We start from the raw sequence: 13,437 nt of genomic DNA, 5'->3' as shown, positions 1-13,437 counted from the left end.
TTGAATATTTACATATTTACTAAGAACTTTGTAATTTCAAGTTATATACTTAACATAGAGATTACCTTGTAATTTCGTGCCAAATACTGTGAAAATTTTATAACTATCTCTTCAGGTGAAGTGTCCGAATAAAAGAATACTAAGATTATTTACTAGTTGTTATCAATTTTATTAAAAAGATGTGAACAGCTTTTTTTTCACAATGAATCTATGCTCACAAAAATAGCAGTGTTCGTTTAAGAATGTTTCAACCGAGGCACAAAGTATTATACAAATGTAAAATTGAACATCATAGACTAAGTTTCCATTAAAAGTATTTTGGCTGTAGATTCTTGAATAGCTCTCTTAGAATAATTAAAGGTATACACCATTTAAAGCCCACTTTTGGAGTTGTTTTCAATTTGAAGTTTAGCGAATGACCCAAGATAACTTACAACTGCGACACAATACAAAAGGACGCTCCAGAACAACAACAACGACAACAACAACAAGGACAACGACAACGACAAAAAAAAACTAGAACAACAACCACCCGAGCACCATATGACATAACTATGTGTGAATTTATGGTATAAACCCTTTTCGTCCCACCCCACCGGCAAAAGTTGAATTCGTCCTAAACGAATCAGAAAACGGCACCATCTAAAGTCGCTTACCCCCACCCCCGGGGTAAGGGTAGGGGAAGGGTTAGAGTTGGGCGGTCAAATGGATTTACACGCTTGCTTCGATATACAAATAGGGGTTTCATTTGGTATGGAACTGTATTTCAGATGCCATATTAAGTGTTGCAGGGGCAAAGATGAAGTGATTTCTTATCCAACAAATCCAGTGCTGAGATTTTCGCCTAAACAACAATGCGTGTATGTCCTCGACGAAAAGAAGGACGGCTGCAAAGGGGTTGGTGCGGGTCCCTTTTTTCCTTTGGAAGAGAGGAAGTTTATTAAAAAATTGTGTGTTTGCGCTTGGCGCGTGTCCTGTCCGGATGGGATCCTTGGGTTCGAAATCAGTTAACTAAATATGTACTTAAATATTTATTTAGGTAGCTTCTAATGAGATACAAGTGTGTATGTGTGGGATATGGCAGTATAAACCAAGGATATGCTATAGCTCAACTAATTGAATTATAAACTGAAGCCGGGTTTTAACTCGTTAACCTTAAAAAACGGAGGCAAAACTTTTAACAAGTTTTTGTTGAGTTTCTTCAAAGTAGAATACAATTCAGAAATCGAAAGAGATTTAAAAAACATTTTCCATTATTTGTTTTTAATGATTTTTATTGAAATTTCAGTGTTTTATGTTAGATCTAAGAGTTTAAGATCAATTTACAATTGGACATCGTACAACAACATCTTTATGTGGTAGGTTTAAGTATAGGTAAAGTTGTAGGTATATTACATAGACTTATCATTATTATTAGGGTGTTATTTTATATTAAATATATAGTAAAGTATAGTATATTGATAGATTGGCATGCTGGACACATACGTACACACAACAGTTATCGATAGTATTTAGTTGGGTTTCTATATAGGTTGACTACATGGAAACTCTAGGAACTCTACGTAGATCCAATACAGTGCTTAACATAATCTATGCATATGTACTTGTAAATTCGTAATGGATTCTTCTGATACGACTCGCTATCACCTAAGGGGGGGGAGCATAAAAGGGAACGATATGCAGTTTTGTGTGTGGAATGTGTGTGTGTGGAAGATTTGGAGGTATCTTTCTATGTACAAGAGTTGATCAAAGGAACAACTTATTCGCCAGAACTAATTGAGCTGCCGCAAAACGAACTCGCCTCGAGCAACGCATGACCATTGGACATATTGAGGGCTTGGGGTGGATAGCCAAAGGCATGACTACTCAGCGGTGTGCCTGTTGGACTGTCCAGGTCCAGTGAGGGATTGATGCGTTTCTCCTTCTGCCGGCGATTGCAGAACCACACACGAACCACCTCCTTGTCCATGTGAAGGCGCTCGGATAGCTGATTGATCTCCTCCGAGGTGGGTTTGCAGTTCAGCACAAAAGCCTGCTCGAGGGCACCGCGAATTGTCGTCTCAATCGAAGTGCGCTTCTTGCGTCGCCGTCCCAAGATGCTCTCAGGTGTGCTGGCCAAATTCGTGGTCATGGTGTTGATGTTGAAGACTCCGCCGCCGGATTTGGCCACACTGCTGTCCGCATCTTCGAGCCACTTTTGCAGCAACGGCTTCAGTTTGCACATGTTCTTGAAGCTCAGATTGAGCGCCTCAAAGCGCGAGATTGTCGTCTGCGAAAAGTCATTGCCATAGAGTTTGCCCATGGCCAATCCCACATCACCTTGGGTGAATCCCAACTTAATGCGACGCTGCTTGAAGGTCTTGGCAAACTGTTCCAGCTCCTCCAGATCGGTGGTCTCTTCAGGTGACTGCTCCAGCTTGGTGGCCATCACAGCGGCCACTGTGGCGCCACTTGACATGGGTTTGGGCGTGCTCGCTGATGCTCCGGATGCTTGATGTTGCATGCTCGGCGTATTTGGCGTCAACACAGCGCTGCTCAATCCCATTGCGGCAGCGGCAGTTAGTGAATTGGGCGGAGTGCGTTGATGCTGCTGCTGTGGCTGTTGATCGTTGGAACGTGCCACAGGCGATAGCGATGGGCTGCGCAGTGGCGATTTGCTGACGGGTGTGGAATAATGGCGAGCGGGAGGCAAAGAGATGGACTCATTAAGTGGCGGCTGCTCTCGCTGTTGTTTGAGTTGCTGCAGCGCTTGGAATTGTGCGAGTGCTTGCAGCGAATTTTGCAGCAGAAATTGTGTGGCAAGATTGGGATTGGGGAATGCATCGGGCGCCAGTTGACGGACCATTTCAATGTAGCTATGCAGCTGCAATTGCAACGCTTGTTGCATGTCCTCCGGTCCAAAGGCCATCGGAGGCAAACCCATGGCGGACATGGCAGCGGCTGCTGCGGCATGTTGTGGTTGCTGGGGGGCTGTTGGTGTGGCTGTTGCCGTTGGTGGGGCATCGAGAGCCAAGCGCTTGGACGGTGGTGATTCGCTGCGTGCCAGATTGAGCACTTCATCCTCGAGAGCCGCATCCAATTGGCCAGCGCTGCGTTTGCGACTCAAGTTTTCAGCATATTCTTGCTCGTGTTCCTCTTCGACCTCCTCTTCTTCTTCTTTGTAACTTTTGCCGCAGTCTGGAAAAGAGGAAAGAGGTGGAAAATTTGCGTTATCTTCAAGTATTTATAAATATGTTTTCGTTTGGGCTTTTTCTTTTCAATTTTCCAACTCAATGAAGTTCAAGTAGCCTGCGTCGCATAAATTGGCCAAGTTTTCAATATTTTTGCTATTTTAAGGCAAATTTTATTCAATCTTCCAATTGAATGCCCGCCATTCGCCATCGCTTGTGCCTTGTCCTGCGGTTAGCTGCTGCATTGCCGATAGACGCTCAAGCGGAAGGGTTTCTAGCCTTTGTGCCCCCCTTCTTCTCCATGCTCTTCCCCCTTTCTGCAATACAATTTCGTGCATTGCCCAAAACTCAATCATGCATAATAATTGGAAAATCGCCTAACGTTTTGCCCAGCTTCGGGGCCAGGAAGCTTTCTTCTTCTGGACTGGACTTTTGAGTTTGAAATCTGCGCAGTGTCAGCGACAGCAGCTCTCAAATTTCATAACGTGTCATGGCAAAAATTATTGATTTACAACCGAAAGAATGCCGCCTAACATATCAACAACATCCTGTGCTGTAAGATAATCCTTGCAGTGTTTTATAAAAAAAAATGAGAACTTCCTTTCAGCTGATGAAAAACGTTTAGCCCAAAACAATTGAAAATTTATACATGAAAATTTTCAATGAATGAGATCTTTCATTCACATTTTACATAGGTAATTACTTATTTTCAAATGGTAAAAGAATAAACTATCAAAAGTATTAATCATTTAAATTAATATTAAATAAGGTAATAATTTTAAATCCATATTTTTGTAAGCAATCCAATTACTCAGTTTTAAAATGTAAGAGAATAAACTATCAAATTTATTAATCATTTAAATTCAAACTAAATGATTAATATCCATAGATAATAACTTCAAAAACATATTTTACATATGCATATAGTATTTTATATATATTCCAATCCAATTACTTATTTTAAAATTGTAAACTATCAAAATTTATTAATCATTTAAATTCAAACTAAATGATTAATCGCCACAAATACAAACTTTATTTTTGTTTATTATTATATTTTACATATATTGAAAGCAATCCAATTACTCTGTTTGAAAATATAAAAGACTAAACTATAAATTGTATTAATCATTTAAATTCAAACTAAATGATTAATCGCCATAGATAATAACTTCAAAAGATTTGATTAGATGATTGCTGTAAGCGGCTTTTGGCCGTCAGTTTGCCTCTTTTGTCGTTTTATCAGTTTTGAGCTGGTTAAGGGATTAGACAGTTGGACAGTTTTTGCAATGCGGGTGAAAAGTTTAAAATATATATACACGCTTTGATACATGTGAAATGTTATGTGGGCAGCTGTTTTTATGACTTTCGTTGTAAGCGAAGAGAATCGACTAATATAATTAGCTGGAGAGACGCAGTTAAAACTCAGTGAGTGAGTGAGCTAAAAATCGCATCGTTATAAGGGTTACACGGCTTCCAAATTGTGATTGTAAAATCCGCGTACTCTCTCCCCCCTTCGGGGTTGCAACCCCTGGATTGATGGGTAACAAACAATTCGTTACAATTGCAAACAATTTGGAATGCACGAGTTGAGGATTTTCCATTTTCCAGTTTTCGTTTTTAGTATGGGGTGGGGAATGAATTTTCGTTTTTGAATGCAACTTGCGATTGGCAGAAACTTTAGAAAGGGTTTAGCGCTGCCACAAAGGGCTGCAAGTTGCATTGTTGCAACATAAGAAAGGTTTTGCAAAAGTCAAGAAGCTGCAGGCGCAACTTGGCCCAGAGCAACAGAGCGACACACGCAGAGTCGAGTCGAGTTGAGGACTGAACAACATCGAACCCGATACCAGGTGATGTGGCTGCGTTTTGTCTTTTAGCCCAGCAGATGTGTTGATGCTGTTCTAGGGATGCCACACAATGGCAAATGTGTGAATATATATGGTATGTTGTGTGTGTGCGTGTTTCACTGACAAATGAAGTGTTGCACGTTGTTTCTATGCTGATGTGGCACTCTGTTGTCTTTCTGCATTTAGGGGTTGCATGCTACGGGGCGTCCTCTTTTGAATGCATCAATGTAAAGTGCGTTTCGATTTATGGGAAAGATATAAAAGATCCATATAGACTCAGTGCGCATTCAATCCAATTATATGCCGTACTATCTGAGAGATCTTTTCACAATATTCTGCATAAATTAGGTACGAAATCGAAGCAAAATTTCTGGAAATTTTCAAGCAGAACTAAAAACACTTTAGATCTATTAAATGATTGAAAAATGTCGACAAAAATTGTTATATTTTTAACAATTTTGAAATAGCAAAAATTTGAGACAAACTTGATCTGCGTGCAAACATAACAAATGCTGTCGAAAAAAAATTATAGCTCTATCTCTTATAGTCTCTGAGATCCAGTGTTTCATACGGACGGACGGACAGACGGACAGACACACAGACGGACAGACGGACATGTCTAGATAGAAGTTATAATACCCTTCTTCCCTATGGGTAGCGGGTATAAACAGCAAAAAAGTCTAGAGAATTGTGTTCAAGCTACTCTCAAATTATTTTCCAATTCATCCTGTGATTTCTTTTGTTGTTTAATATCAAGTTCCTCCAGCAACTTTAACGCCTCTTAAGCACCCATTCCATACAATTTAAAACGCCCGCGTGACGCCCCAAAGTTGTGTTCGATTCAAGTGGCCAATCAAAAAACCGCTGATTATATAATATCATGAGAACTTGTGTCAGAGAAATTACCCTATTGAAGGGACAATTAGACTCACGCAACCTAATCCTTTGGCATACCCTTTTTTGCGGTTAGCGGAAGAGGCGTTCAATTTGAATAACAGCCAGCGAGTCAACAAGTGGCAGTTAATAAAAAAAGAGGGTTACCCGTTAGGGTAAGTGTGAGGTAACCCCTTCAATATGTGGCACACTCTCTCTTTACACCTCAGCGCTATTCAAATGATATGTTAAACGGGAAGCTACAGTTGACTTTGCTCTTCCCCTCTCTCTCTCTCTATGTGTGTTTTTTAATAGACTGCAACCCTTTTTTTAAGGGCTTTCCATTGTTGTTATTGTTGTGACATATTTAAATATGCACCCTTGAGGAGGGCTCGCTTAATTTGCGTGTAAACCAATAAAAATGCAACTCTAATTGTCAGTCTATGATATGGCAACCCTGTTATCTACATAGTATTTAAATGAGGGTTGTCATTTAAATTTGAAACTCAACGAGGGTTGCATGTTTTTGCATAGATTATTTACAGTTTGTTAGGGGCAAGGGAAGGTCGCCAGTTAGGGTCGACGTCTCCCTGTTGTATAATTGTTGCCAACAATCATCTAAATGCGCAGTTTTGTGAGCGCATCAAAGAGAAGGAGACAAAGACACCCAAAATTTACATTTTGACAAATTGTTATTTTTGTTTATTTGCAAGCAGGGTCACGCGGGGGTTCCGAGGGGTCAACAATGTCGAAAACTGTGTATGTGTGTGTGTGCATAACCTTTTGCATATTTGTTCTGGGGTTGCACTTCTTATCGTACTTATACAGTTGTTACATTCTACACCATGCTCTCTAGGGTTGCAACTTGCAACTGTCCATTGTCGTGGGTGTCGGGTGTTTATGTTGTGCTGAGGGTTTCGATTCACAGAAATTTGCAAAAATGTATACAGGATACTTTACAGTACCCAATATGAAGAGGAAATTTTAGGAAATTAAAGAAAGTACTTTGGGTAGATGTCTATTTTTTCATCTATAATAAAAGTACTTCTACTAATTCTTAGTTCCTTTCTTATCAAGTAACTTTTATCGGTTTGAAATTCCATTCTAAGTTTCTAAATAGTTTGTATAAAGGGTTCGTAAGTTCTGCATTTTCTGCATCACATAATTTTAAGCAACATGAAATTTCATTTGAAGTTTCTAAATAGTTTTAATAAAGGATTTGTAAATTATAAATCTGATTCCCTCATTGTTCACACAACATTATTTGCCCAAAAATATCGTTATTTCATAATTCTTAACTCCTTTCTTATCACATAACTTTTAGCCATATGAAATTTAGATAAATGCTTTACATATATGGTTATTACTTCTTCAATAACAAAAGTTCTCCATAATTCTTATCACATAACTTTTAGCTATATTCCATTCTAAGTTACTAATAGTTTTTATAAAGAGTTCGAAATTTCTGCATTTGCTTCCCTCATTCTTCACACAACTTTATTTGATCAGAAATATTGTTATTTCCTAATTTTTAGTTGCATTCTAAGTTTCTAATAGTTTAAATAAAGTGATCGAAATTTTTGCATCTGCTTCCCTCATTCGTCATACAATTTTATTTGCCCAGAAATATCGTTATTTGAGGCAACTCAATGTGGCTGCGACTGCATTTGGTTGGATTTTAGGGGCACACTTCAGTCACGTGCGATGTCAGTTGCAGCACCTACCTAAGGCCAAGCCCGTTTAGCTCATCCCAAAACCTATTCTGGCTGCTTTTGGGGTTGCATCAACTATAAAATTCCTGACCCCGGGCTATATACATATGTATATGTATAAGAAGAGACATCAATAAATGGCAACATGGCTCGTGTGAGTAATCAATTTTGCCACAAAGTAGCCACGTTCCCAGACACGAGACCAAAACCAGGCAAAACCAGGAACCCAAACCCAAACCCAACCTTAAAGACCCTTTGCTGTAGCTACTTTTTGGTTTGGCTTGGAACATGTCTGTTGAATATTGGCAAAGGATTACGAGCATACCTGATAGAGATCGCAGAGGTGATGGCGGTGTCGGTGAGTTGGACATGTGTCGCAAAACTGTAAAGAAAGTGAAAAAAAAGATGCAGTGGCTGTGGTTAGTTTTTTTCGTTTTTGTCTCGATGGCATTTCCCTTAACATAATAATAAACCTAAATAACTGATCATCATTGAGTTGACTATCGATTAGTCGAAGCACTGACGACAGAAATGCAAATGGCACGTTCTTATCCTATTTTCAGCACGGCTGTCAATTTGTGCCACACCATGTTGCAAGGGGGAAGCGACTTTGTCTGGGGTTTGTCTCTTGTCTTGTGTTCGTTGAGTGTGTCTGCCACTTGGTCAGCCATGGCTCGTAAAATGTCCATTAGTATTTACGGTTCTTATAACGTGGCATGCAAAAATACTATGTCTTCTGTTTGCTGTTGCTGTTACTGAGTTGTCCTCTGAGTGGTGTCCGGTGTTGTTAACTTTTTTAAGGTCCTCGCTTTATGTCTGGCAAATGGACACACTCGAAACATTCGCAAAACTGCGATGAAATCAGCAACAGCAAACTGTCTTTGAATGAAACTTTAACATGTTATTTAACTTTCAAATGAATTGAATTACTTTAATCATTCTTTGTAGTTTTAGAATTAATTGCCAAATAAAGTTCATTTAATTTCGTTTTCCTTTAACACTTTTTTCTGCCTTTCGCCAACTTCTTGCTTATTTCCTTTACCTCTTCAAACATTTTAACATTTTATTCAACAATTTTTGTATTCAATATTTAAATGAATTGAATTGCTTTAATAATTTTTATAGTTTCAAAAATAATTGTCTAAAAAAATGTAATTCAATTTCTTTTCTCTTCAACATATCTTTGTTGCCTCTCTTCAGCTTCTTGCCTATTTCATTTTCCTATTCAAACATTTTCACATTTTTTCCAGCAATTTTTCTATTTAATTTCCAAATGAATTGAATTGCTTTAATAATTTTTTGTAGTTTTAGAATTAATTGTCAAAAAAATTGTATTTAATTTCTTTTCTCTTCAACATATTTTTGCTGCCTCTCAGCAACTTTTGGCCTGTTTCCTTTACCTATTCAAACATTCAAACATAACATTCAACAATTTTTCCATTTTTTGTAGTTTCAGACTTAATTGTCAAAAAAATGGTATTTAATTTCTTTTTTCTTCAACATATTTTTGCTGTCTCTCTTCAGCTTCTATCCTATTTCCTTCACCTATTCAAAATCCAGGATTCACACACACTACGACACTCTCTTTACTCACACATGCTTGCGTGGCCAAGAGGCACTTGATGCGCTGTGCTGTTGTCCACCCTGTGGATGGCTTTTTTTGTATACCATTTTCGGTTTTTTGTTTTGCAAAGTAGATATTAAATTTATAGCTCCCCCGGGGCGTAAGCAAAGTGTAGCGCATCCAAGCGCACACACACAGATACTCACACACACACACAAAGAGTTGGCCAGCAAAAAAAAGTAACATATTTTTACGACAATATATTGTAGATGGAATGTTTTGGAATCCTTGTGCATAATGTCCTGAGCGACGCATTATAAATATACAGATTACCCCACTGGACACTCTGCTCAGGACTGGACTGCGAGTGTGTGCGTGTGTATGTGTGTGTGCGTGTGTGTGGTTGGTAATGGGTTTTTGGCTTGTTCTGGCTTTTGGACTTTTGCTTCTGTGTGTTGTGGTTTTTTGGGAGGTGTGAGGATGGCAAGGGAGGCTTATCTCCTGTGTGTCCCAATGTCCCTCCTCCCTCCCCTTCTCACAGAGGGTGATTACAAGTGGCATTAGTAGGGACTCAACTGATCTGCATGTTCGACTGTTTCAGAAATTATGGGTTTTGCCCAACGTCCCTTTTTTTTGTCATGCAATTAAAAAGGCAATGGTCAGAAGCGGCATATCCTTGCACCTTCGGCTTAAATGTAATTACACAAAATTTGGCTTTTGTGGCGAATGGAAAAAGAGAAAATAGAAAATTAAGGGAAATTGCACGCCTCAAACTAAAAACGAAAATAAAAAAAGGCGCATCTTCGTTTTTTCAGACGTCCTTTTTTTTAAAGAAAGAAGCAAGAATTAAGAAAAAAAAGTACGTTTCCTTTTTGTGTGCGGTGAATGCAAAATACCTGAGACGAGTCCGGTTTTTGGGACAGGTAAAAAGGACACAGGACTCGGCCCAAGAGATGCAAATGTAAACAAAGTAATGATCACACGCTCTGTGGGGAGCGAGCATCAGCTGCAGCCTCAAGACTCAGTCTCAGTCTCAGCAGGACATCATGATGCCGAATCAAAACTGAAGCAAATGCTACATCTGATAGGGAAATTCAATGCTCCTAGAGTTCTTGGTACACCTAATGTGAGGGCGTGCGTCATACTAATCATGTGTTGTATCCTTTGTTGCAAGTACAAAGGGGGAAAGTGAAAGCTACAGGTGCAAGAGAAGGAAGCTTCGAGTTGTCACTCTAAATTTTTGACTTCTTGCGTGTTGTTTTAATCCTTTTAACTATGCTTATGCTAATAAATGTTGCTTAAAGCTTTAGCCTACATGTGTCGTGTTGCTCCTGGCGCTGTTGCAAGAGTCGCACACTTGCTTCCTCATCGTCGCAATCCGTCTCCACTTTGATGTTTGGCTGCGTAGCATTTGTTGCTGCTGCTGTTGTTGTTGTTGTCGTTTCCTCTGTGGCATTCCACAAACGCCGTTGCATTTGCTGTAGCACCATCATTTTGTTAAATGATTTTTATATTTATTGTTTATTTTTTAGCACAAAAAATTCTTCACTTGCACTTTCTTTTTTATGTAAATCCGTAGAACTGTCAAATGTTCAAAATATATCTGTGTGTGAGAGCGAAATTGACATATGCAACTCACAGCGAACAGAGTTGCTTTAAATAATTAATCGTTAACGTATATTTTTTGTTTTTATAGAGTTTTATGCATTTCAATAAAAACGACTTTTACGTTGTCAATGTTAACGGAACAGCCAATGTTAATGTAAATGTTCCGAACCGACTTCGTCGACTTGCCGAATGCAACTGAATCGACAAACGACGGCGACAAACTCAGCTGCAGTTGCTCTATCGTGTAGTGTTTGTATGTGTGTGTGTGCGAGTGTGTGCGAGTGTGAATGCTTTATGATTTGCAGCAGCAGCAGCAGCGCCGTCAGCAGCGTGTAGTTGTTGTTTTTGTTTTTCCTTTTGCCTAGTTTTCTTTGTTGCTTTGCACTCAACATTCTCACTCTCCTCTCTGGCACACACACATTTGCTTACCCCGCCGCACTCAAACTTCGACTCAATTCAAGCAATCAACCCTGCACCGTTAGACTGACTTTGAGTGTGTGCATGTGTGTGTGTGAGTGTGGAACGTATTCGGTTTGTCATTGCCTGCATTCTGATTAGACTTGATGTCATTGTTGCAGTCACCTTCCCCTGCATTAGCATAGAGTATTTTTTGTTGCTTCTGTTTTTCCTTATTTTGAGTGAAATGGGTGTGGCCAATGCTCTCATACGCACACAAATGCACGAGTATGAGTATGCACATGCAGTTATAGCGCCGTTTGCTGCGCAGTTCTGCTCTGCCATTGCCATTGCTTTTGCTTTTGCATATTCTCTTTTCTCTTATTGCACTCAAGTACATAGATCATAATTAAGAGCTTACATAGCGTACGAGTTCGTGTACGAAGGAAGTGCGACTACTGCCAAGGTGCTTGGGCTTATTGCCGCTCTGTATACAGACTGCTATGTAAAAGCAGTTTGCACAAAATGCAGATATATGCAACTGATTCAGACCGTTAGATAGGTGTAGAATATTTACAGTGGCAGACACAGTCTTTGGGGCAATTGCATGAGAGAGAATAATGAAGCTTTGTATACTGTTGAAGTAATTTATAAACTGTTTAAATTACGTATATAATATGTTAATATATATAATATAATTTATAATATAGTTCTAGGCTTAGTTTATGAATGGGAAAGAATAAAAAAGCTTGGTAGACTGTTGAAGTAATTTATAAACTATTTAAATTTTGTATATAATATGTTATATAAATAAAATAGTTATAATTTATGAATTGGAAAGTATAATGAAGCTTTGTAGACTGTTGCAGTAAATAGTTTATATAATACAAACATAATATAGTTTTGTAATATAACACATAAACATTTAAAATAGCTATTTCCTTTTTCTTTAGTAGAATTAATATAAATTCTACTATTATAAATTATAATTATAAATTTTGTTTTAAGAAGTGATGTCCTTTCTATTTCTCTATAAAAACTTTGTTTAAATATTTTAAAATCAAATAATTTTAATTCATTTTTGAAAAACCTTTTATTTTTGAGTTAATTGATAACAACCAAATGAAAAGTGAATTTCAATATGAATATATCACAATATCTTTGTGGTATATATAAATACATTTTCTTCTTTTCATACTTATATAAAACTCATACTTTTCTAAAATAAATAAATTATATAATAAATATAAAAAAAATAAATATAATTAAATATAAATATACATTATTTAAATTTATCACAAGATTTATTTTGATATACATATAAATATTTTTTTTATTTTCATACAATACTTCTATAAAACTCATACTTTTCATAGTATAAACTTCCTGAAACTTGTGTCGTTGTTCCACTGTGCCAAAATCAGTTTGGAGTATCCTTAGAGCACTGTGGGCTGCAATACGAGCAAGGTTGAGCATTTCGGTGTGATTATATAAACACAAAACCCATTCATATAAACATCAGAGCAGCCGTTGAACCGAGAGTTGGGGAGTAATTACAACAAGTGTTGTGTTTGTTGCTCTTCTTGTTCTATGCCAGACAGGGCAGCTGTGTATGTGTGTGTGTGTGTTTGGGGAGGACGCAAAGTTTTTGCTGCAAAGCATTGCAAAAGAAAGTCGAGAGCATTTTCCACATGCAGGCAACGTGCAAAGTGGCCAAAGAGAGAAAGAGAGAACACTTGAGGGGAAGAGGAGGGTGCTTGGGGGCAGGTCTTTGCCTTGCCTCGGTGACAGCGCATACATTTTATGATTATGAGTGGAGGTTCTGCAGCCTGGTTGCAGTTTGCAGCCTTTGTTTTAGCTCGAGTCACGAATAAGGAATTGGAAAACTGTTGGAAAAACTGAGAGGAAAAACTAGCAGGACAATGCCTGTGGGGTGTGTGTGTGTGGGTGAAATGTTTTAATTAAAAGTGCAAAATTAATGTTTGGCCTGCCAGGATATGACTGGCCAATGAGCAATGACCAGCAGACATTCGGTTTGGCGCACATTAAAGTGCCAAAATGATTTAAGTGCCAACTGAGGAACTGAGGAACGCAAAAAGGGGCAGGAAAATCAATATAGTAGATATAGATAGAGGAAATGCTACCCTCGACAAACTGACCAACTGCCAACTAATTTCAATAGTTATCCTTTTGACTTTGCTCCTGCTCGTTCGCCTGTGCACGTAGCCTGATTAAACTTGTCACTCGGCCTCCTCGACTGGCAAAAC

At 38.4% G+C, this 13,437-nt stretch overlaps 1 protein-coding gene across 3 annotated transcripts in view; it reads right to left on the bottom strand.

Annotated features, from left to right (window-relative positions):
* Window positions 1–1,277: 1,277 nt before the first annotated feature.
* LOC132798478 (POU domain protein 2) overlaps window positions 1,278–13,437 on the bottom strand; it is a 38,020-nt gene continuing 25,860 nt past the window's right edge. For 2 of the 3 annotated variants that reach the window (XM_060810345.1, XM_060810346.1), the window contains 2 exons: window positions 7,928–7,984; window positions 1,278–3,177 (listed from right to left, as the gene is read on the bottom strand). In XM_060810345.1, coding sequence (XP_060666328.1) covers window positions 1,760–3,177; window positions 7,928–7,984 — 1,475 coding nt within the window. In that variant the 3' untranslated portion in view covers window positions 1,278–1,759. Of the gene's footprint in view, window positions 3,178–7,927; window positions 7,985–10,481; window positions 10,951–13,437 lie in introns of those variants that run through there. The other variant, XM_060810347.1, reaches the window with a different exon arrangement.

Source organism: Drosophila nasuta, chromosome 2L (assembly GCF_023558535.2).
Source record: "Drosophila nasuta strain 15112-1781.00 chromosome 2L, ASM2355853v1, whole genome shotgun sequence".
Classification (NCBI taxonomy): Eukaryota; Metazoa; Arthropoda; class Insecta; order Diptera; family Drosophilidae; genus Drosophila; species Drosophila nasuta.
Note: the sequence above shows the minus strand (reverse complement) of the source record. Positions and strands in the feature narration are given on the sequence as shown.